This window comes from Sinocyclocheilus rhinocerous, unplaced genomic scaffold, assembly GCF_001515625.1.
Source record: "Sinocyclocheilus rhinocerous isolate Xijiao unplaced genomic scaffold, SAMN03320098_v1.1 scaffold418, whole genome shotgun sequence".
NCBI lineage: Eukaryota > Metazoa > Chordata > Actinopteri > Cypriniformes > Cyprinidae > Sinocyclocheilus > Sinocyclocheilus rhinocerous.
The window spans coordinates 534,054-559,572 of record NW_015651146.1 but is presented as its reverse complement, the minus strand read 5'-3'; the positions used below and the strand labels follow the sequence as shown (position 1 = coordinate 559,572).

The window sequence follows — 25,519 nt, the reverse complement described above, 5'->3', positions numbered from 1 at the left end:
TGTTAAATAAACATATTTCATAACACAGGATATACACAGAATAAAGCATACGGAATTAATGGCAAAAATGGCAGTTTATATATGTTTGCTTTAATTGCCCCATGGTGTTCAATTTAAAGAAACTAGACTAGCAAACGTTCAACATACGACTCGACTTGTTGATTTTGATCTTATTGTTCGTATCGCTTTCAAACCAGCTTTAATGGCCTCTTTGGGAATACAAGTATACTAAAAGAGGAGTTACCAAAGTGGACGAGGGGGGTTTGAATCGGGGGAATTGCTGCCCACTCCTTTACCATGGAGTGTTCAGTAGCCATTCCTTAATCCTGCTTTCATTTTTGCCGACAAATGCCAAGAATCCTGTCTGGAGACCCAATGGGAGACTGATCAGCTAACAAAAGGGACTCCTTCCACAAAGCAGCAGTGCCAAACGTGGTTCAGGGCACTCATAAACAGACCAAAGGAAAAGTAACCTTTTGCCGATAGATCTTATAACGTTTTGAGCACAAATGTTGAAACGTATAGGTCCACATAAGTGTTTGTGCAAATAAGAATTTGCTCAGGCAGTGTTTATTCACTGCAGGTGTCCGTGTACAAATATGCTAAATAAATGCTATCATTGTAGGGTCACTGAGTAGACAAAATTAACAGAATGGATTCCGTGGAGAGTGGTATTGAAAATGGATGTCGAAATATTGGCCATAATTTGTGTTTATTTGTTTTAAGTTTTAAGACAAAACGTATGTTATATTATGGAGTAAATACAGTTGAAATTGATCTACTTTCTTTCATTTATACTACATAAAATTTAAAAGCAGAACATATTAATGTATCTTTTGATGTAATATTTTTCAGGCCTGAAGTTTGTTATTTTACACTATGTACTTGTTTTTAGCTGACCTATAAGACAAAACTTTAAAATAAAATAGCCGCCTTGAAATTAAGCTGCTCTGACTAAAGTCCCATCTAGATTTGCATAATGGAGCTCATTAATTATCATTTAGCTCATTAATTATTGTAGGAACAAATCTATCATGTGATGTTGAAGAGTTAAGACTATGTTTCAAGGTGCACCTTTATCAGTTTCTTTTAAAGAGTCAAGTCCTCCATTCTTCTGTGAATTAACTTTTGTTCCTTCGGCCGTTTGCTTTTTTGTTCGAGCAAAAATTATTCTGGTGTCGATCTGACAGCCCTCTTTCCTGATTTAAAGAGTCACTTCAAAAGGGATAAAGAAAAGGGAAAAGCCAACCGTCTGTTATTTTGTGTCTTGGGCCTCTCTGCATTGGCTATTCAGGCAAGTTGATGAACTCCTCCAAAAGTTTATTAAGAGGAGCAAAACAATGCCGTCTAAAGCCTTTAGGCAGCCAAAAGGGACAGTTTATAAACTAGCTGCCATTGTTCCTCAAAGGCAGATGCATGAATACCTTTGAATGGGCTCCCTCAAACTGACACGATCAAGCTAGACAACAGCATGTTAAAAGGAACTGCCTTTCTTTCTACTGCCCAGATTTGTATTTTTTCCTTCATTAATGTACATCTGCGGTAGGAGGGTCCAAGCTGGGACGAGCTCAATCCCAGTCAATACCCAAACCCACAGCCTTTGGACTGTTTGAAGTAAAGTCCTATGTTCTGCACGCCCTCAGTGGGCTGCAGGTGTCACAAGCCTGAGAGAAATATGGTAATCTAAGAGCAAAAGAAAAGAGTCACCCTCCTTTTGACGTTTTAAACAGAGCATTTTCCAAGTGAATGACTTGAAATTGCCTGTTTGTAGGGTTTGAATTTTGTCTTAATGCAGGCAATGGGATTTATAGGGCTTCCATGTAAAGGTTTAAAGTTTTCAAAGTTTAGACAGGCAGTGTGTTTAATTTTTCAACTTTTAGTGCCATAGTTAAAAAGTAGCCTACTAAAATATTATTACTAATATAGCAATAAAATTTGAATATAAACTAAAATAATTTAAAACAAAATTGTATTTCTTTATATTCAAATGCTTATTGATCAGACATAAAAAAAACTTTATGCATGCATGTATGTATTTATTTATTTATTTACTTAGTTATTTAGTTTAGATTATTTAAACTGGTTCAGAACATTGTGACACTTATTGGCAGTGTCTGATGTTTGTCTGTTCTGTTTAGCAGAACAGGTTGAGGCCGTCAGATGTTGAAAACAAAGAAAGGGCCAGTTTAAGGAAAGATTACATTTATGGTTATTAAAAAAACAAAGTACTTTTTATATATAATACATATGTTATGTATTCAAGTCCATAATGAGTTATTTACTGAGGACCCATAAAGAGGCTAGTGAAAGTTGAAGAAGCATGCATTGCTTTCTTTCTGGCATGAGAAGTATAATTGCATTCTCCTCCAGTCCACAATGTCAACTCTGTTTAGACATGAATAAAAGCAATTTAGTTTTGGCTGAAAATGTACTTGTTCCTGAATGGCTTTCACATTGCCAGCTCCAAAAACAAGTCTTTCAGAAACGGAGTACATGTACAAACAAGTGATTTCCATGGTTTCATCATCACTGCCCTAATTATAGCAAGTTACACTGATGATAAGCTGTAGTTGTTTTAGTGTTTTGTGCAATTTGTGTTTAATGGATAAGATGTTACAGAATTCATAGTGAAAATTGATTTAAGCCTTCACTGCAGAACTTTGTTTGGTAACACTTTAGAATAGGGAACACATATTTACTATTATCTAAGAGTTTCCCCTCAATAAACTGCTAATTTGCTGCTTATTAATAGTTAGTAAGGTGGTTAAGTTTAGGTATGGGTTGTAAACGGGGCCTAAAATATAGTCATACAGAATAAAGCAACAATATGAGCTTTATAAGTACTAATAAACAGCCAATATGCTAGTAATATGCATGTTAATAAGCAATGAGTTTGGGAATTGGTCCTTAAAATAGTGTTACCTGTGAAAATATACGCACTATGAAAATATAAGACTGTTGATTTGATAGTTGAGGAATACTTTAGTCACTTGAGCTTAACTATGATTGTTCACCGGGTGTTTAGCACAAGATAAAAAGTCAGTGCAGTTGCATAAAAGGCCTCAATATCTCATGGTGGAAGTTAGATTTTCAATCTGTAAAGACCATGATTAGGAATACAACAGGTGGCATTTCCATAATATGCTCAAATCATAAAAATACCCTTAAAACTCTGTCCAGTTTTGATGACTAAAGAAGCATGGCCATTTAATAGGTAACAGTAATTAAGTGAGGAGGGCAATTGCGGCGCATCAGTCCTATGATTAGTGCCGAAGAACATGGTCCAATGGCTTAAAAATCACCATCAGCCCACGCTACTTATGGCCATAAAATTTCCCATTTTATGCTCTTTAGCAGCCTCACCCCGAGATTCTTCATTAGCTTTATTTATGTGTGTGTTTTGCACTTGCACAAAGACAATAAACATGTTCCTAGAGTGTTGCAAATCAGAAATTTGCTCAGATTTTTTCCACCAACTTAAATGGTGAATGTGCGGGGCAGTGTGAGAGCTGCAAAGGGGCCAGGCAGCTGTGAGGGAGTCTATCCCACTCCCCTCTCCCCACGCAGGCTTCAAACAGGGCACTTGTCGTACATTTTTAACTAATGGGCTTATTTATGCAGCCATTGTCAGTTTCTCTTCAGGCTACTCTTTCCACATTGACTTTTTTTCTCTCACCCTGCAGTATACAAAAGCAAGTGCTGCTCACAGTTTTTTTTTGCATCTGTTGATATGAGATTTGTCATTTAAAAACAAGTGTTCTGGTTGCAACGTTGAGTTATTACGGCCTCCATTAAATTGTGTTTACCGCGTTGGCATGTAAAGACATCATGCACCTCATTTATGTTATAGGGTCTGCGTTTTGACAGAGTGCTCAAAGAAAAGCGTTTTTCTTCTTTAAGAAGCACTACTGCATGTGGATGCATTTCAAATCACTTTCCCTTCATCTCTGATTATTTATCTGCTTTTCTTTTGGAAGTAAGATTATGCCTTTTTATTATTATTTATTTTCACTTTTGCCATTTGTATTTAAGCCCTAGGCTGTCCACTTAAAGCTCACATTGATATATTAAGATTTATTTCCCATAAGCTAAGTCAGTGGTAAAATTGACATTCAGCATTTTTTTGTTTATGCAACTGTTTTATCTCGAGAAGAGACGCACACCACTGCTGTGGGAAAAGCGGATAAGGGCTTTGCATTTAATAAATGGTAGTTTGCTAAGACATAATGCCATGATAACACAAACATCTTTGTGAGGATGGAATTAAGTTCAGCTGCAGTTTTACCCCCAGTATTTACAGGCAAGGCCTCACATGGAGAAGCATAAAGTTTTCTGCAAATTTACTTTATTGCAGTAATGCAAGGACATTTTTATCTGAGGCCAATGTTTCCGCCTTTGACACAACGACTAGACAATGGATATTAACAATGGCATTTTGTGCATTTGTGTCAGAGCTGCTTGTAATGTCTATTATGTGGAGAATTTAAAAGGATATTTCACTTAAAAAATGAAAATTTATTTACTCACCCTCATCTCATTTATGTATGTTTTTCTTGTTTTCTGTGCAACACAAAAGAAGATATTTTGAAGAATGTTTCGGCTGTTTTTACTCATACAATGAAAGAAAATGCACCAATTATGATATTGTACCCTACTGACTTTCATTGTTTGGACGAAATATCTTATTTTGTGTTCAGCAGAATAAAGAAAGTTCATGCGCACTAAATGATTTTTCGAAGTTGTAAAAAACACTACTTTTTTAATGTTTAATTCAAATGTGTTACTTGCCCTTTCTTTGTAATTATTTGTGAAATTTACAAGTTACTAAGTAAAACACCATTTTTATCAGTTGGTGAGGCTTGAGTAAAGGGATGAGAATGAGTAAATTAATTTTGTGCTTATAATGTATATTATCTGGGGCAGGTAAAATCTTACATACAGACTCTTGTTCCAACTAAAATGTGCTGAAGGTTGAGGTATGCTCGTGTCTTTTTTTTCCCCTCTGACACACACATTATAGTTTAATAAGCTATAGGCATGCTAGTTTAAATGGCTGATTTTGCCATCTTTCTCACCTTTTAGATATTTGATTAAGTTCCACGGTGCTGATTGCTTTTGACCTCAATCAGCGAGATCTCAATCGCAGGAAATGAAAACTCGGTATTAAAAGAAAGAATGAGGTGGGAAGTAAACGGACACCTGCCTTTCAGTTTCTCGCAGCAAGAAACTGAATTAGAGCTCTCTCCCTCCTTCCATTGACCAAGTTAAGTCAGCACTTCCCAGCAAATCGACTGCGCTGCACATATCTTTAAAGAATTCCCCCCCTAATTGCCTAAAGATATTTTAAGAACCATTTCGAAGTTGTTCTTAAATAGCAGTGCAGCGAAATTCAGCTAATACAGCAGAACAGATGTGATCTTCACATTCATGTTCTGTGCGGATCTGATAACTTCAGCAAAACATGATTTCTTTAGCGTGATGTCCAAAGTAGGTCTTATTATCCTAACCAGTTCTGTCTTCTCCGTTCTTTAACTATCTGTCAATAGTTATAGTTTCATTGTCAAAACTCTTTTTCTGTCACCACATTCCAGAGCATTTGAAACCCAAGAGACACAAGCCATCCTTAGAGTGTCCCTCTGGCTGTCTGTCTGCACTGCCGCCCCCTTTTCCCTGCCATTAAATGGATTCATATTCAGGCAGCATTTTCCAGTGGCGCTTGGGCACAGAGAGTCAATATGTCAGCATTTATTGATGCCCCACAGAGCTGCACAGGGTTGTCAGGCCTCTTTTCAGGCTTAAATGGCCCCCTAAGGTGCGTCTTCTATTGGGCCTGAAAGGCCAAAGAGGCCCTCGAGTCTCTCTGTTGTTTAAGGTGAGCACAATCTCACACAGGCACGGCAGACAAAAAGCCCACCGAGCCTTCATGCACATGACAAGACCAATAAAAGAGCATCACCCATCACCTCTCTTTCACATCTTCCCTCTCTCTCTCTCAAATGTTTTTGAATGCTACAAAAAGAAAGGAGGGCTAATTGTTTGTTGTGGGAGCCAAAATGATAGCGCTTTCCCTCCTTCAATGGTATTCTTTTATACCAATGAAAGAAATTAATTAACATGGAGCAGAAAGCAAATCTAAACTGAACGTGTTTTAGAACAGGACTGTTGTGTTTTGGTTTTGTATGTAGCATTTGGTTTAATTTTAAAACAAGTCTGTACTCGTTTGGACGTATTATGGTTAACAGTGTTTTGTTGAATGTTGAAAAATAAATGCTATTAAGTTTTAGTACCAGTTTTTCCAGCATTGTCAGGTATTTGATTTATTGATCTTTGGAATAACCCTAATTAATTACATTTGCTCATACTTATGTTAATGGGTCTGTTAAAATCCCTAACCATAGATATTAAACATTGGCACATAACTCTCCTACACAGTGCTACAAACATAAATGATTCCTCAAATTGTGTTCCTTTTTGAAGAGAGATTTAAAAATCATATTCATGATTATTGGGCAATAATTTAGTGAAAAAAATCCCTTTGACTGACATTGAAAGATGGGCCTGAGTCATATCTACAACCCACAATATTATGGAGACTTTAGGATGGCGTATTTTGACTTTGACAATCACCCTAATAATAAAGTTTCCATATTTAAATTTGGGTAATTGTACTTCTTGTGCTGTTCATATTTAAAGGTGATAAATTAAACCAGTTCTACACTTTGAAAAAAAAAAATCAAGTTCTTTATTGGCATCTATGGTTCCATGAAGAACCTTTAACATCCATGGAATCTTTCCATTCCACAAGGTTCTTTATAGTGAAAAAATGTTCTTTAGATTAAAAATAAAAAAATAAATGGTTTTTAAAAACTCATGACTGAAAGGTTTTTTGGGGAACCAAAAATGTTTTTTCTATGGCATTGCCACAAACCCCCCTTTTGTAGCCTTTATTTTTTAAGAGTATAGTGAAATCTGTAATTGAAAATTACAGATTTTTAGCGCCTTGCAACTCACACAAAAATTTTTAGGAAGCAAGTGCAAATGAATGTGTACAATTATCCATTTTATTTTATTAAAATAGCCAGAGAGTGTAGACATGTTTGAATAAGTGTTTATTTATTGACCGTTTGAATGATGGTCTAAACTAGTAATAATAATTTGAAAAATAAATGGGATATTCACTGCTGTACCTTTACTGTTATTATCAATCTGGACTCTCACAGATGAGTGCATATGTCGGAAAACAAGGAGGCCAGTTGAGTGCCTCAGTGAATACTGGACCCAACCTGAGTATAATGTTGTTTTGAGAGCCAACTCTGATGAAGACAAATGTGTAAATGTTTGCTACCATGCTAAGCTTGGTGGAATGTGCAGCTGTGGACGAGCACTTTAGCCCAGGCCCTTTAGCTCTTTACTCGGAGACAGTGGCAGGAAAGGTTCGGGGGAGAGAGAGCGAGAATGAGGGAATGAAAATAAAAAGACAACACAGAGGAGAAAGAGGTCTGAGTGTGGCCATGATGATGAATATCCCATCTGCTCACAGATTCATTGGTGATGGAAGTGGTCTGAAGGCTTATGATGGGTGGTCATGACTCCTCTTTGGCCTTAGTTGCTCCTCACCCGTATCAGTTAATCATTGTCCAATGTGTAACCGCTCTTGGAGAGTTTTACCCCCAGCTGTCAACAAAAAGCTCAGTCAGGTTGCTGCATGAAGCAGATCTATGTGAATCAGTGTGAAAGTGTTACAGCGACTCTTCTGGTTCAGTTTCACCAAAGGGCTTTCAATCAAACCCATATTCAAGATATATTAGGCCAATTCTCTCCTGATTAACTGCCTTTGATGTATAAGTGCTACAAATCAGGTTGATCCCATGGGGCACGTTCACTCTTAATAACTGACGGGATGCAAAGAGACAATTTTAAGTTCATAAAATAATAGGATTTGGGAGGCAATACTTGTCCGAGTTTGTTTGAAAGAAAACATCGCTCATTCGCTGTCAGATTATCTTGTTCGCTTCGAGTTTTTTGCATCCTTTTTGCTTGAAACATATCAGATTGAATAATACCACAAACCCTGAAGGACTACATAGATAAAGAAATAAAATTCACAGGGAATTTTTTCATTAATCCCACATTTTGAGATAAAAACATTTTATCAGTGACAATTTTAAGAGATTTAAGAGGGTCGTCTTATTGTACTTGGAATGTTCCTGTTCTTTTCCGATTAGTGGTTTGGCGAAGAGCTCTTTTAATTTTTAAAACCCAGTTTTTGCTGTATTCACCTTTATTCAAAAGCTCTTGCTGCTGTCTGCTCTAGGCCATCTCTGACAAAATGTGTCATACTCCGTTATATTTATGCCACAGCACATTCGACAGATCTGGGTACTTGCCATGGTTGCATTCGTGTGATGGGACCCAGCATGTCAATCGTGGGATCTCGCAGAGACAAAGATGAGGTCCAGGTTTAGACGTGTATCTCCATCAGCGTCTGTTTCATTTCCATAATCCTGTTCTCATTATACTGCGAGTAGGAGAGCGAGAGATGCTGACCTTTAGCAGGAGAGTGCTGTCAAACTTATTGTGGTTTTATCAGTCTCTGCAGGGCTTGTGGGTTGTCTGTTATGGCAGCTAAATGACATCGTAATTGTTGTGATGAGGGCAGAATGGGATGTGGCAGAATACTCATCAGTCATGCAGGCGCAACTGCATCAAGCTTGTAGCCTTTCAAATTGTGTTTCTTAGATTTGTCCGCCTGATTTTTATTGTCTGAAGGTAAAAACATGGGGAAATTAAGAAGTTGATCACTTGTCTCAAAACAAATCTTCTTTGATATTTGTGGCAGGATATACATTCTTCAAAAGTCTGGGGTCTGTTAATGTTTTAAAAAAAAGTCTCTTATGCTCACCAAGACTGCATTTATTTGATTGAAAATATAGTAAAAACAGTCAAATATTTCTTCAATTTAAAATAATTGTTTTCTATTTTAATATGTCTTAAAATGTAATTTATTCTTGTGATGGTACAGCTGAATATTCAGCAGCCTTTACACCAGTCTTCAGTGTCACATGATCCTTCAGAAATCATTCTAATATGCTGATTTGTAGCTCAAGAAATATTTCTTATTATCAATGTTGAAAACAGTTAATATACATATAATATACATACATTTTTTCATTAATAGAAAGTTCAAAAGAACAGCATTTATTTGAAATAAATATAACTTTAAAAATGTCTTTACTATCACTTTTCATCAATTTAATGCATGTATTAATTCTTCTTATTATTATTTATTTAAATCATCTTATTGATCCCAAACTTTTGAACGGTGGTTTAATTTTTTTATAGGATCATTCATTCACCCTCATTCCTTTCCAAACCTTTATGACTTTCTTTCATCTGTTGAAAAAAAGGAATGGTTGGACTATATATATATATATATATATATATATATATATATATAGTCCACACAGTTATAGAATGTTATATAATGTCAGTTTTGTTTTGGACCCCACTGACTTTCATTGTATGGACAAAAGCAAAATTTAAGACGCAATCTTCAAAATGTCATCTTTTGTGTTCTACAGAGGAAGTCATACAGGTTTGAAATGGCATTAGGGTGAATAAATGATGACAGAATTTTAAATTTTGGGGTGAGCTATCCCTTCGATGTCTAGCAGCATGTAGAGAAGAACAAATAAATTCCATGTTGTGTCTTTAATAAAAGTGATGGCCATCTTTTGGAAAAACGATCAGTATAGATCACTGCACTGGCCTCAAGTGTTCGTCATGGCGAGTCAAAAGCAAATCACTTTGTCACAAGCTCTCAAAAACCAACAAAGGGATTTAAAGAACATGAGTTCCAATATAAATGTACACTTGAGTATGTTTTTAGCAGAATGTTGGGATGAGGGGAGAATGTTGGCAAAATGAATCTTAAAAGAAAAGGCAAAGGAATTGATTTAATTAATGCGGCCCCATGTCCTACGGCCATGTGTAATCCGTCGAGAATTCCTGAGCGTGAGCTCTAGGAGACAAAAAGACATCTACCAGAGGACTCCTCAAGTGGCCTGTAATGAGAACCTCCCTGTAATCCCATAATTCCTTGTTTAATTAAAAGACAGATCTAGCCTGGAGTCAAAGCCACTTTGATGGCTCTTTCATTGTTTGTGCTTTTGTTTGGAGGCTATTTTTGGGACGTTCTGTCCAACTGTTCAACAAACAAATGGAGATGTGCAAACATATTCATTCTGGAATCTGGTGTTGCCGTTGGTTAGCTTTTGTTGTTGTGACCAAACCAATGTCAGATGACAGTGGCAAAGTAAAAATATGACATTTTCTAATAAAAAATGTAGAAATTAGATCCTTCCAAAAAAATAAAAAAATAATTTTAACTCAAACTAGGGGGAAAAGGCAAATGTGAAGTTTGTGTAAGCGTTTCGATTTCTCAAACTCGCCTCATTGCTGTCCCCTATGGTGAGGAATGGGAGTGAACAGATCTGCTGTTGTCGACAAGATTTAATGTCATTGAATTACCTCTCAAATCCATCTTGTGTTTCACCTGGCCTGAAAAACCAGTTCTTACTGTACTGTACTAGTAAAATGCAGATGTTTAGGGTGTAGAATGTATGTTCTGAAGCTCACTGTTGAATTGTATGTATAGGGCTGTGCATCAGTACAGATTTCCTGATTAAATTTCGATTCGATCCCAGATTCATTTGATTGTATTTCAGTTATAATGCCCATTTTACTTATAAATAAATATTCTCTCTGCTAATGCTGTAAATTATACTGGAACGAGTTTCATCAAACACACACATTTAAACAAAAGGTTCCAAAAGAGGGGGTTTGCAGCAATGCCATAGAACAACCATTTTGGGTTCTTCAAAGTACCTTTCAGTGAACAGTCCTTAACAGAACCATTCTTTTTCTTAGTCTAAAGAAATTTGAATCAAAAGAACCATTTCCCACTATAAAGAACCTTTTGTGCAATGGAAAGGTTCTATGGATGTTAAAGGTTCTTCATGGAACCATCAATGCAAATAAAGAATCTTTATTTTACAAGTGCAGAGTCATAACATATTTTTACCCAGCCCTGACATATAAGAAAAGGCAGAGCACACCCTACTTGTCTCTTCTATAATCAGCCCTGTTCAGAGGGGCCAGTCTTGGAAGCCCACACCAGAATTAGCCAATAAGAAGCCAGGGTTCAGCCATTACTAATGTAGAATTTCTTCAATTTAGTGGGAAGTCATGGCCTGGATTAAGGCCAGTGTCTGCAGAGCTAGGCCCCCAATGCTGCTGAAGGGATTTTCAAGGATCAGCCCAGTGCCAGCCAAACTGGAAATAAATAAGGAATCAACTCAAATGAAATGATAAAAATGGGCTGTAAGATTTTCCCCGTCATATATGGAAATGGTCTTGATGTGACAAAAGAATGGGACATAAATAGATCTTTTTGAATTGTTAGCGTTTTTTTTTTTGTTGCCAACATGCTTGTCAATCTTTCATGTTTACACCTATTAATATTAATGCTTTCTACAATTATTTGCAAAGTTATCAGCAACGTGCATACGCACCTGTATAAAGGTCACTGTTCCGCACAGCATGTATAAACTAATGTGTCATTTTCGTTTCATCACTAAGCTACTCAGCTTGAATTGCCACCCACACACCTCTGGTTTGCATCAGATCAGATTTGAGCTCATTGTTTCTCATTTTTTCTTCAGCTAACCACTAAACAGAAATGCTGCACTTGACATGCCTGCATTTGACAGATAATCCACCGCTCTTATTTTGAAGACGGCAAGATTGCAAATGGCATGTAATGAAATAAACTTGAGTCATTTGCAAAGTGCCAGCTTTGTTTCATTTTTGCACAGAATACCGGTACGAGGATCGCTAAAGTGGTCTTCAGAGATTAACTCCCCCCACTTTTCCCTTTATGGCCTCGGGGCGAACTGGGATGTGCACTGATGTGGGATTGTATTTACAAGAGCTTCGTTTATATAAATAGCCATGCATTGAAATAATATTCGCTTGAAAGCCACATGAATCCGTCTCACTTCACCGTGCCGCCATCCATCTGTTTTTTGGGTCCACATTCATTTAAACACATCATATCAATATGATGACAGCATTCATGACCAGAGAGCTTTCTGGTAAGTGCGTGACTTTTATAGTGCCATGCACAACGTACTCAGTTCTTTCATTCTCTGTCGTCTATGACAGGTCGAATAGATGATGGCTCGGATGTGGAGTCTGAACCGGACCTACCCTTGAAGAGGAAGCAGAGGCGCAGTCGAACCACCTTCACAGCTGAGCAGCTGGAAGAGATGGAGAAGGCCTTTGAAAGGACACACTACCCAGACATCTACACCAGAGAGGAACTAGCCCAGAGAACCAAGCTCACCGAGGCCAGAGTACAGGTACGACACTGCCAAATACTAAAGCAGTTACTGCAGTTGCTAGATATATGCATGGTTTGACTGAGATGCAGTTCAAAATGTGTTTTATTGAATCAAGAGCCTTTATCTTCATCATTCTGTATCTAAAACATAAAGGGATAGTTCACCTAAAAATGAGATTCTTCATCATTTACTCACCCTCATGTCATTCCAAACTTGTATGAACACACACAGTGTAAAACTGAAGTCAAATGGGTCCAGTGTTGTTTGAAGTTGTTTGTTAGTTTTTAAATATCTTCTTTTGAAGAAAGAAAGTCATTCAGGTTTGGAATTACATGAGGGTGAGTAAATGTTAACAGAACTTAATTTTTTTTAATTGTGCTTATCTACGAAGTTTACTTATGAAAGCATGGTACTCATAAGACTGATGCTCTCAGATTTAGATGGCACAATGAGAGCCCAGTAAGAGTTCAGCTATGTGCTTCGAGGTCTATAGAGCTCTAAAGTGTCACTAGATCTGCTGGACTAAGGTCCTCTGATTGATGACGCGTGTAACAATGCAACTGCTCATCTCAAAGAAAGTGCTAGAAAAACACAGCAGGCCTCTTCCTGTCAGCCGTATTGGAGAGAAACATGATCAGGTGGCTAATATGGCGCTACTTCTGTCAAAGTTGGCATGAAATGAAAATTCATCCGATCTGTTTTGAATGATTTATCCATGCATGTTTTGTTTAGATTTTTTTTGACTTAATGAATTTTTAATCAAAATGTCATAACTTGATCTTCCAGTGAAATGACAGACAATATAACAAACGAAAAGTACGTTTACATGCACCGTTTTAATCGAGCAGCTCATAATGGAGTTACAGTCTTCCGTCAAAATATACATGTCACAATGCATAACTGAATATCTGAAGGATTAAAAACATGTTTTGTGTCACTTCTGACTTTTGTAGCATTCACACGACACTGAGACTTGTAGTTATTGTATTGAGACTTGTAGCAGAAACCACACTGGTATGATTTCAGTTGGACCAATGCGTTTAACAGTTGCGTTGTTTTAGTCTTACTGAATTTGAACTTTTAAAGTGCATGTAAATGTACTTATTGTTGCAAAGCATTTATGCACAAGGGCTCCGGCTCCTCCCACCACTGGTCCTGACAACTTGTCAACCATGTGGATAGTTGAAACAATGAGTGGGGGAAAATACAGTAGAGTTATGGCAGCAGCTGTTGGGAGCAAAGGGAGGGGGATAAAAAGAACAAGAGTGCATTCCTGATGGATTTCTCACTTCAGCTTTTGGCTGGGATCTTTTCTTCCCACCACTTTCAAGCCCACCACTGCTTCTTGTAAAATTTGCTGCATATCAGAGAGCATCCCACACTCTCTCTAGGGAACCCCTCTCCACCAGTTACATTAATCAATCAAGAGCTTGTAAAAAATATGACCGTTCACCGTGGCCCTGTTGCCTGCTTCACCTCTGAAATGGTATGGGCTTGTGGTCTTCATATGTTAATGTTCTGAATATTACCTTAAAGGGGTCCTATTATGCTCTTTTACAAAGTCTTGATTTTGTTTTGGGTGTACTAGAACAGGCTCTCATACTAGGTTGTTCGAAACACACATTATTTTTCACATATTTTACATTATTACAACACCTCTCTCCCCAGTCTGGCATGAACGGCTCGAATAGTTCCTATCAAATGAAGGCCCGCCTTCTGAAATACGAAATGTGCTGTGATTGGTTAGCTGGGCCAGTGTGTGTTGTGATTGGCAGCACTTGGCGCCTGGTCGAGAAATGTCTTGCCCCTTACCATAGCCGCCTGCGAGCTTCAGTGTAAATATTGCATCAAAATAGTGCAGCTCAACCAGGTCTCGTCCCATTCCTCGATATTTGTGATATCACAAATCCCGGAAAATATGCGTTGTAGTCCAAACGAGTCATTCGTTGTAGTTTTTGAAAAGTGATTTCTGTTAAATAAAATATCTCCTTTTGAATTGGACTTTGAGCTTTGTAACTTTGCAGATGTTTTTTATGCTCAAACAGCAACATTACAGACTAACTAAAGTTGAAAAAGCATAATAGGACCCCTTTAATGTAGTACTGTGTAGTGAAATGGCATGTAAGGTCAATCTGTCTTGGTTTTTAAATTTTGTGATAAAAGATTATTTGTTTTAATAAGTAAACACTATATGTGAGATGCTCACAGGCTGCCTAAATGACATCACTGCATAATTGAAATACAGCTGTCTTTCTCTTTTTCTCCTTAGACACTTTTTAGTTGGCTAAATTGGCTTCACCACCATTTGACTTGCCAAATGTCATACTCTTCCTGTGATTCAACCACTTATTAAAGCTGTAGATCCTTTATTTTGCTTTGTTTTACTTAGCAGCATATGTATTCATGATTTTTGTTTCAAATCAGAATTTGTATTTTACAAATATTGTTGGCTTCTTGACAAATTGCTTTGGATGAAAGCATCTGCTAAATGCATAATTGTAAATCAATCAAATGTTTGTGCCCAGAAAAAATTAAAATGACTCCATTTTGGAAAAAGTTGAGCCATATAGTGGCCTTGTGGCAGGCTTTTCAGCAAAGAGAAGATCTCTTGCTAGCAGTGTCGGAGATCCTGCTGATTTTTTTCTGCCATGTCAGTGATTCGGCTCTCCATTAAAGGAGCCCCATGGGACATTTGGCCCTTTTGTGCATTTATGGTGACTGATGCTAATTAGACAAGTGAATAAACATTACATCACTTCTGACCTGTGTATGTCAGACCTGAATTCGATTTTTAAAAACTGATAATGCAATCATGAATGTTCTTTTGCTGTCAAACGTTTGGGACCATTTTGGATGGAAAGTCCAGATCATTCAGAGATCATATGAAACCACCACATCCTCAATATCTTGGCCCAACAGCTCATGTTTTGTTTTCTCAACCCTGTCACAGCCCAGCAGTTGGTTCTTGAGAGGCCGAGCAGATGATGTGTGAGGATCTCTGGCTCGAGATAGCTCACATGGAGATGCCAGGGCTCTGGGATCATTGCTTTTGTGGAGGGGAAGGTGTCTGACCCTGTTGGCTTTTGGCAGACCCCGCGGCCTCAGTGTCAACTCACTTGAGTACAGCTGCGCCGACACAGTATCCAGATGTCTGAGAGAGAGAGAAAGTGGGAGAGAGGGAGGGAGCGTTCCTGCTGCCAAAGAGAGGAAGTCAGACATGGATCAGTGAGGATGTCAAAGGCATTAATTCATGTGTTTGGTGCTTTTCTATTATGTGTCATCAGTCTGTCACTGTGGTTATTTTTAACCACAGACACTTTATTCCTTGCTTTCACTGTTTTACTGCTCCTTATGGCAAATCAGAGGAAGTGATCCATATCTGGCTAAGTGCTTCCAGGTCTTACAGCACTACTGTGCTGCCTGTCTGTCTGGTTCACTGCATTTTGTAAGACCAGAGGGAGAAACAAAATGAATTAACAGAGATTTACAGGAAATTTCATTGGCAGTGGCAGTTATGTCACTTCAAACTCAGTTAGACAAGAAATCTTTGTGATGTGTTCATGTATCAGGTTTGAGGTTGTGGTATGACCACTCTGAAATATGAGGAGAGGACAGACAGATGGAGGGAAGAACCTAGACACAGTACATTATTACAATGAAAACTTCCTGTATTTTTTTAGATTATATTATGAATAATGAATTAAACTTGATACTATGACCTAATTTTGACATACACTACCGTTCAAAAGTTTGGGGTTGTTATAGGGCTGGACAATAATTCAATATCAATATGTATCGCGATATAATTTTTTTCAATAACGGTGATATGATTTTTAAACACATTTCTGATATTTCGATATATACATTACCAGTGTTTCCCATACATTGATTTATTTGTGCCGTTTGACTTCGGGGAAAGAAATTATAGAAATTATACTTTTATTTAGCAAGGATGCTTAAAATTGATCAAAAGTGATGATAAAGGCATTTATAATGTTACAAAAGATTTCTATTTCAGATAAATAGTGTTCATATCGATATCGGAATTATATCGTATCGACCGAAATTAAGAAATATATCGTGATATCAATTTTGGCCATATCGTCCAGCCCTAGGTTGTTAAGATTTTTTTTTAATAAGTTCTTGAAAGTTTTTTTATGTTCACCCAGGCTGCATTTATTTGATCACAAATACAGTAAAAATACTAGGATTGTGAATTATTATTACAGTTTGATAACTGTTTTCTATTTTAATATATTTTAAAATGTAATTTATTCCTATTATGGCAAAGCTGAATTTGCAGCATCATTACTTCAGTCTTCAGTGTCACATGATCCTTCAGAAATCATTCTGATATGCTGATTTGGTCCTCAAGAAACATTTCTTTTTATTATCAGTGTTGTGCTGCTTTTTGGGGGGGGGTGAATAGAAATGTTTACAATGTTGTAACATTTACCATAATCAGTTTAATGAATCCTTGCTGAGTAAAAGTAATTTCTTTCAAAAAATAAATGAAAAATACCAATCATACTGACCCCAAGCTTTTGAATGGTAGTGTACAGCTGTCAGGTGTAGAGTGAGGAGACTTAGTCCTACCACATGTTACGTACAAGCAGGTTTGAAGATGTGTCCACTTCCCCTCTCTATTCTAGCACCCTTTTATCCAATCTGGAAACAAGACTTCCAGGGCACAAATGTCAGCCCCCTGATGTGGAGTCATATCACATGCGTTGTGATTGATCCTTGCAAAATCTGGAACCAATAATTCTGTACTTATGCTCCTGGCTCACAAATGCAGGATTTCGATGAACAGATCAAACAAATATGCGAATACAAGTATTATATGTATTTTTACATGCATATATTTATGTTTATGCATAATGATTATTATAAAAGTTAGAAAGAGATGCATGGCCATGGACTTAACAGTGTTCTACAATTTAACCGAGACATCTGGGTGAGGTAAAAGGTGAATTTTGCAGATGTTTCTGCAGGAAAGATGCCTAATTTTAGAGAGTTTTGCCACACTGTTATCTTCAAGGTCCAGTCCAGCTGGCGTCGACCCTCCATCCTAACCCATCCTGTCCCACTACCCATCCAGATTCCCACAACCCCTGTATGGAGCAACTGAGATTGATGTCTGCCTTTTTTACGCCTCTCAGCCACTGTTATGTTCTTTTTTGCTGTGAAATTCAATCACGTTATCCAGGTTTTACTCCTCATCTTCCTGTCTGCTCACCAACCGCCCTGCGCATGACAAACGGTAATCCTAGGAAGACATATAACCATCGTCATCCAAGAGAAACAGCGAAAGAGAAAGTGAGAGGAACTGATACGATGGCCCAGATGATTGATATTGGACGAGAGCGCGAGATGCTGGCCAAAAGTGGAATCTGCAATCGTGACACAGTCTGCAATCAGATTTGTCTTCCATTTACCTTCCTTCCTTTTGTCTCTCCTGCTCCCCCTTGTTCACTTGGAGATTGAGAGTGTATTGAATTGAATTTTTCAACTTTCATTCCCTCCGAACTGAATGTAATCAAACAACAGCTCCTTCAGCCACACTCCATGAAATCTCCTCTCTTAAATGTTTCGCCAAGTTCACTTTTAAGGAAATTATTTGAACTCTTTCAGAAATACGAAATGAGTCGGCCATCTCAGTTGGGCAGTGTGCTTTGTGTCTCCGCTCGAGCAGGGAAATGAGAAGAGTGGGGAATTAGAAGGAGCAGCAGAGAGAAAATCCCTGCTCAAGGTGCCTTTGCCACCGGGTTCCAGAATGGTGCATTCAGAAGCCCCAGCTCGCAGCAAGCCTCTTAGGAGATCCATTGAGTGTAGGGCGGCAAGCACTCTAGCCTCTAACACTGAGATACGCGCCTTCTAATGCCTTGTGCTACTCTCCAGTTCTTGCTAATACCAGAAACCATCCTAAACTAAGACATGTAAAGTAATGGGGCTCATGCCAGCGGGACTAGTGGTTTTATGGGAAAGGTCGTTGATGTAAGGCATTGATGAAAGGGCAGTGTGGGAGAGCTAATGTGGGATGGTTGAGTGCTGCTAACTTATATTTGAATGAAACTGATTTTTATTGTCATGATTTATTAATTAATACAGAAAAAGAAAGTTAAATTATTGAAGTTTAAAAAATCCAGTTGTCTAACCTAACATTGAATAAACAGTAATCTAACATAACACTGTGGTAAGGATGGGTGTTGGGAATGTGCTTTTTCAAGGTAGTTGCTAACTCTGTGTAATTAGTCCCCTGGTGTGTTAATAAGAGTAATTATATAGGTCTTATAGGTGTTTCCAGAGTCTTATAGATGTTTCCTTGTTTTTGTTTGGACATGGGAATGGAATATGAAGTTTTTTCAAGGAATGCCATAATTGCTGCTTCTGTCTGGGATTTTTAAAGCCTGGGAGGATAAAAGCAAGAGGCAGAGAAAGAGTGTGTACTCATACAGTATGTCTACGCCAGCCCCTTGATCAATGCCTAGGCTGAAAGCGTCATTCTTGTGGAGCAGTTTAAAAAGGGACGCCTTCTCTTTGTGGTCTGATTCATTGAAGGGCCATTGTCCCCCTCTTTCACTTCCACTCACAATGGTGGGGACCATTTGAAAAACAACAGCAGATTAACTGGGCAGAGAAAGAGTGTGTACTCATACAGTATGTCTACGCCAGCCCCTTGATCAATGCCTAGGCTGAAAGCGTCATTCTTGTGGAGCAGTTTAAAAAGGGACGCCTTCTCTTTGTGGTCTGATTCATTGAAGGGCCATTGTCCCCCTCTTTCACTTCCACTCACAATGGTGGGGACCATTTGAAAAACAACAGTAGATTAACTGCACTGCCAGTGTATTAAAGTCTGAAGAATGGCCCCTCTGAGGCATAGATCAATGTCATTCACTCTTTTGCATACACAGGGGCAATGCCTCGGCCCCAGAGAGGTGCAGGTTACTGGCCGTGCTCCCCGTTCAATGAGTTCCATTAGAATGAAACTTTGAAAATGTGTCTTAATGTGGCAGAGCCATTTCTTTCTTTCTTTCTTTCTTTCTTTCTTTCTTCTTTAAATAGAGGCTTTTTGTTCATTCAAAATATCTCTGAAATATTACATATTTTGATATAAAAACACATTTTCTACATTAGAAATATATCTATATATATTTCCACTCATTATAAGATTCAAATTACTTTTGCCAACATCTAACACTAACTTTTAAACTAAATATTAAAGGGCTAGATTATGGCAAATATTTAACCCTTTAAGGGTTATCTCTTTAAGTGCACTCTCATATTTTGATTGGCTGGCAGGTGTGCATTAAAACCGTTTCTGTCATGACAACTCTCGGAGGGACTGGCATGGTAATGTATATGACAATGGTAATGTATTTGGTCTTGGCAGAATAGATCTGCTACACTGCTGCTGCTGCTGCGGCAGAGCAAGTACCGAGACTTGCTACTGCCAATACATCCACAACATGCTGCTGTGAGCATGTAAGAAATATTGCTGCTGCAAATATAACATACATGAAATAACCCCCATATAGCATACATGATCACCTCGTAGCACATCTATACAGGTGGAGCTGGGGAAGGTGGAGAGTTACTGAAGCTAGCTGCAACTGCTACTGCAAGCACTAATCATATATTTGAATGTTGAGCAGCGAGCTCATTGGCTACAGATACAGGAGAGAACCAATCAGCTGTGCCATGTCATAATGTGATATCCTTATGTCAGATTGAGAAGCGCCATCTAGAGTTTCATGCCAGAACTCTGTATTTAATGCACAGGTAATTCCAAGTCAGTTTAATCACCATTCTATATTAATGCGCTGCTTTCATTGACACACACACACACATACTCACACACACACACACACACACAAACACACACACATCACTCGCGCACACACACACACACACAGAGAGAGAGAGATCAGAGATCGCGCTTCGCACACACAAAATCATTCAGAAGCACAGAAACTTATTGTCAACACTGTCCCGCGACATTTATTAATAAAATGGCTTAGATATTGAATCGCTGCATTATATTCCTTAGCAACGAGGAGATAAAAACGCTATATAAGTTACTAAACGCACAGCTTCATTATTTGTAGAGAGAGACGCTCAGACAGGTAACTCACACACACAACTGCCATCTCTCTCTCTCTCTCTCTCTCTCTCTCTCTCTCTCGATTGATAATTAATTCAAATAAATGTTATAATTAATTCTTTCAAATAAATGTGATCTTACCACACTACTTCATGTTTGTGTTTGATTTGAAGTGGGCAGAATGCAAGAGCTAACGAGACGTAACTGACGAAAATAACCGTAATTTTTTGCCTTCCGGTCAAATATTGCGCTGCAAAGATCATTAACAGCTTTAACTTGTCAATGCTGGCAAATGCCCATGGTATAAGCGGGGTAATGCACAATGATTTTAATGCACTCCGCTTCGTGTCGGGTGGTTCTTGGCCTCCAGATTGTTCATTAAAATCGTTTAATACACAGCTAGCCGTGCATTATCCCTTACATATCAACCAGTTTTCATTTATTAGACATGAAATTAAAAGTTAGCTTAGTGGTATTGGCCAGAATTTCAGTGCACTTATTTTTATTCTTATTATTTCAGGTTTGGTTCAGCAACCGTCGAGCGAGGTGGCGTAAACAAGCTGGAGCTAGTCAACTGGCGGCATTTAACCACCTGTTACCTGGAGGGTTTCCACCCACAGGCATGCCCACTTTACCAACATACCAGCTTCCTGAGTCCGCTTATCCTTCAGCAACATTACCACAAGGTATGTGAACCAATGTTTTTTTTTGCCTAATTTGATCCTTTTTTGTGTTTACTTAATACTCCACAAACACATCTCATACATGACTCACAATAAAACGAACGCTCCCATGATATTCTCCCATTTGAGAATAGTTTTCTAATTATTAAATGTGCTGTTCTTTCCAGATGGCAGTGGCACGGTGCATCGGCCCCAGCCCTTGCCCCCCTCCACCATGCATCAGGGCGGGCTCTCGAGCGACAGCAGCTATGGCCTCTCGTCCAACCGCCACAGTTTCTCCTGCTACACCGACACCTTCATGAGCCAGTCAGCGAGCAGTAATCACATGAATCCCGTCAGCAATGGACTATCTCCACAGGTCAGTAAGGGACACTGGCCACAGTGTTTAAATACTCCTCTCTATAGCCACATGTCAAGGAGTCTTTCAAGTGGAATTACAAGACCTCTCTGAAGATAAAACAGCATATTCTTTGTGCACGGCCATGTACTTCTGGTGATTAGATGCCTCTCATGTGTACTGAGCAGACATCATCTTCTATTGGATGATACCCTGTTGTACTCGTGAAGTGTTTATAAGATAATGTTTTCTAATTAATATTCCTTTGTTTTACCCACTCTCCTAATTAAAATAAAGATTTAATTGTTTGATTCTAAGAAAATTAGTTTTGAGACAATACAGGATACCCTAAAGAGAATAAATCCCATATGCAGTCAAAGAGCTGCTAGCACTGCGCCTTGTTCAGAAAAGAGCGTAATCTCACTAAACTAATGGATCTGTATGTTTAATTGTCTGGAAGTAATTTTCAAGTGTTAACAGACATTTGAATAAGTCAGGATGTTTTAATTAACTAGAACGTAGCAAAAAAGTAGTCTTGTCTTGCTCTGATACATCTTTGAGTCCTGTTGAATTTCAGTATGCCATAGAGGAAAGTTATAAAATGGGAAGCCAGTCAGGCTTTTGTAAATTCAATTTAATTTTTTTTTGTTCTAGTGAAATTACATGCTGGTTTTGTTCTTGTGTTTCTGTGCAAAGATTCTTGTTATAGACATTTTATAGCATTCTTGCCTGCTACCTTGTATAACAAATAGGGCTCTTTTGCTCAGGGTTGATTCCTAAAATCTAAATAAAAGGAGAATGGCTGCTATTGATGCACATCATTGGTAAAGAGTGTATTACAAGCAATTATTCACTATTAGTGGGCAGTTCTGCCCACTATAACCAAGAAGATCTGACTAACAGGCAGAAAATAAGATTGAAATGGTGTGTAAGGAGTTGAAAATGAAATTCAATACTGCGTTTGTCCACAATTACCCCCTTGTTCACACGTTTTAAAATCATTATTAAAATGATATTTTTCTTCAAGGATTAAATTTTTTTCCCCATGGGTTTTGTATGAATCCCTTACTAAAATGAAGATGGTACACCCTCCATCCGACCCCTCCTCAGCCCCCTAACCTCCGCACCCCTGTCCAGCCCCTCTCACCCATCTCCACATGTCACATGTGGCTATTCCATCAGGCCCTTATTGTAGGAAAAATTAATGTTCTCTTTGACAGGAGTATCATAGTTCAACCCCAGCATCACACTGTGCCTCAATGTCCATGAAAGGGCCGCCAGTGCCCCACAAGGCAAAACCCCCCATTCTTCTCAGCTACAGGGAGTCCACATGGCAGTCCTTACAAGCTTGTTTTTGTACATCACAATTTTCTCCATCATTTGTCTAATCTATTGTCTTTCTTTTACTTATAATCCCCCCTCTAGTAATTTATTTTAACACATTAATTTTATCTTCAATGAAGACCGTTCATGCAAATCAATGCAAATAAGTGAGTGTGTGCAAGATTCTGCAGAGTATTATGTGGTGCAGTTTGTATTATACAGAGAATGCCGTTTTTCCTAATGCGTGTCAAATAGTAGAGGACTGTGGGATTGCACACAGAGCTTTTTGTTTGGTTTATTTGCTTGGGAAATCTTATCAGCCGTTTTAAAAGCTCTATAGCCTAAAGTTGTTGTCATAGTAGTGTAATGGGCTTCTCTCATTTGTCTGGACAAACCCTTCTTTGACACTGGTGACACTTGAATTTTCACTGCTTCTTTGTGGCACATCTAACTGACAGTTTCAAAATGATCCTGCTTATTGTTTTCCATTAATGAAACATTTGTGTTTACCTCAGTCTCACATTAGAGCGTTTACCTCAGTATCACACCTGCACATTAACAATATTTATTGTAACTTGATTGCTTACACAATGGCAAGAAAATTAATCACATGATAGAAAAAAAATGGCCTAACCCATACGGAAATGTAATATATGACATATATTGACATATAAGTTTATAACATATATAAAATCACTGTAGTAAAATTTGTATGCGTACATATGTTAATAATATTTATATATTATGATTTTTATATGGAATTTATGTAGCAACCATATATGTCAATATTAATAAATAAATATTACATACATATTTGTGTGGGCTAGAGATATATGTTAATATATGAATTGGTTCCAATTTCTAATAGGTTTCATATATGATTTTGTAATATATGATATATTACATTTGTGAATGGAAAAATTTGCCATATATATATATACAGAAACATCTGGATAACTTGATCTAGATTTATGTATTTATTTATTTAGAAGATAGAGCTCAACACGCAACATTTTATTCATTGTATTGCGATATACATGAAAATCTAGTGCATGGTTGGAATGACCTGGCTTTTAGTTTAGGAAAATGTGAGAAAGATGTGCTCATTTTCAGTTGTGCATTTGTCAAATTGTGTGGATGGACTGCTTTGCAGCTTCTATCGAGTGGAGAAAACTTGTGGATGTCAGTAAATGTGCTGTGATGGCCGCGTGCCAGAATGAAATGCAACCCTGCTGGGTTCACAACACCAACAGGTGCACAAGCCTCTCTCACTCTTTTCATGTGCCAGCTTTCTCACTGCACCTCTGGAAAACACATTAAACAGCACTGCAGCTTAGTTCGGATGAAAATTATGCAATGCCAGACCTAATCTCCATTAAGCCCACTTTTGGACCGGGTCAGAGCTATGGACAGAATTATATGGCCTTGATTGCATGTCTTTTCAGTGTTTCATCCGCTGCTGGACATTGAGACCAGTCCAAACATTGGACATGTGGAGAAGGAATGAATGCGGTAATAAAGCCGTAGGCTGCTTTACTACAACAGTCACTCCTCCTCCTCCAACAGATGCTTTGTGCAGGTGGCTGATTGGGTTTTACAGTGGGAGACGTTCTGCTATGGTTGTCTGATATATGCAGTGTTTTTGTTGTTAGTTGTTGTAACTGGAGAAGAAAACAACACACACCCGTTTTAATGAACAGGTTTTACTAAAACCAACCATTCAGTATAATCAGTCATGCTTTTTGTTTCGGGCCCCGTAGCAACAACGCCACCCCTCAAGGCACTCGAGTCATCTAGTAAAGCTTCTAGTGCCAGTATTATTGAGCATTACTGCAATTTCACTCTGCAACATTAGTGTCAGGTTGATTGGACCGTAACGGGTAGTTATTGTGCGAGTGCATTATTAACAAAATTAACAAGTGATTAAAACTATTTTGTTATTTTAGTAATTTCTTTTTATTCTTTACAATTTTTTATATTTATAAACATTTTATATTTTATTATAATTCATTTATATTTATTTTTACATTTTATATTTACTCTTTTAGAATATTTTTTATATGTATTAACATTTGTATTCATTTTATTTATTGACTTAGATTATTTGTATATTTATTGACATTTATATTTTATTATAACAATACATTTATATTTATTCTTACTTTTTTTATTTACTCTTTTAGGATACTTTTATATTTATTTTCATATATATATTTTTTTTATTGTCTTGGGAGCCTTTTATATGTATTAACATTTATTTTTTTATTATACATTTATATTTATTGCATTTTATATTTACTTTTTAAGAAAATGTTTCATTTATATTTATTCTGTAATTATTCTCTGTAATTATTTTTTAAATATATTTTTTACATTTATAATTGATCATAATACATTTTTATTTATTCTTAAATAAGAATTATTTTTTAAATAAGAAGAATTTATTCTTTACTTATGTTATATTATATATTACAATACTTATACTTGTTTTCATTTATATTTATCAATTATTTTTATATTTATTCTCTACATTTTATTTAATATTGAATAATATTATTATTTTTCTTTTAGAGGGAAATTTCATGAAACCATTTAAGTGATTTATCAGTGTATAAGACAGTAATTTAAAAATTAAACACACACACACACATATATATATATATATATA

At 37.4% G+C, this 25,519-nt stretch overlaps 1 protein-coding gene across 1 annotated transcript in view; it reads left to right on the top strand.

The window, feature by feature from the left end:
* The window catches only part of LOC107712658 (paired box protein Pax-7-like), a 52,917-nt gene that overhangs the window by 5,985 nt on the left and 21,413 nt on the right, over positions 1-25,519 (top strand). Inside the window, exons 4-6 of the mRNA XM_016517968.1 lie at positions 12,226-12,422; positions 21,029-21,194; positions 21,359-21,549. Of these exons, the coding sequence (XP_016373454.1) occupies positions 12,226-12,422; positions 21,029-21,194; positions 21,359-21,549 (554 nt within the window). The remainder of the gene's footprint in view (positions 1-12,225; positions 12,423-21,028; positions 21,195-21,358; positions 21,550-25,519) is intronic.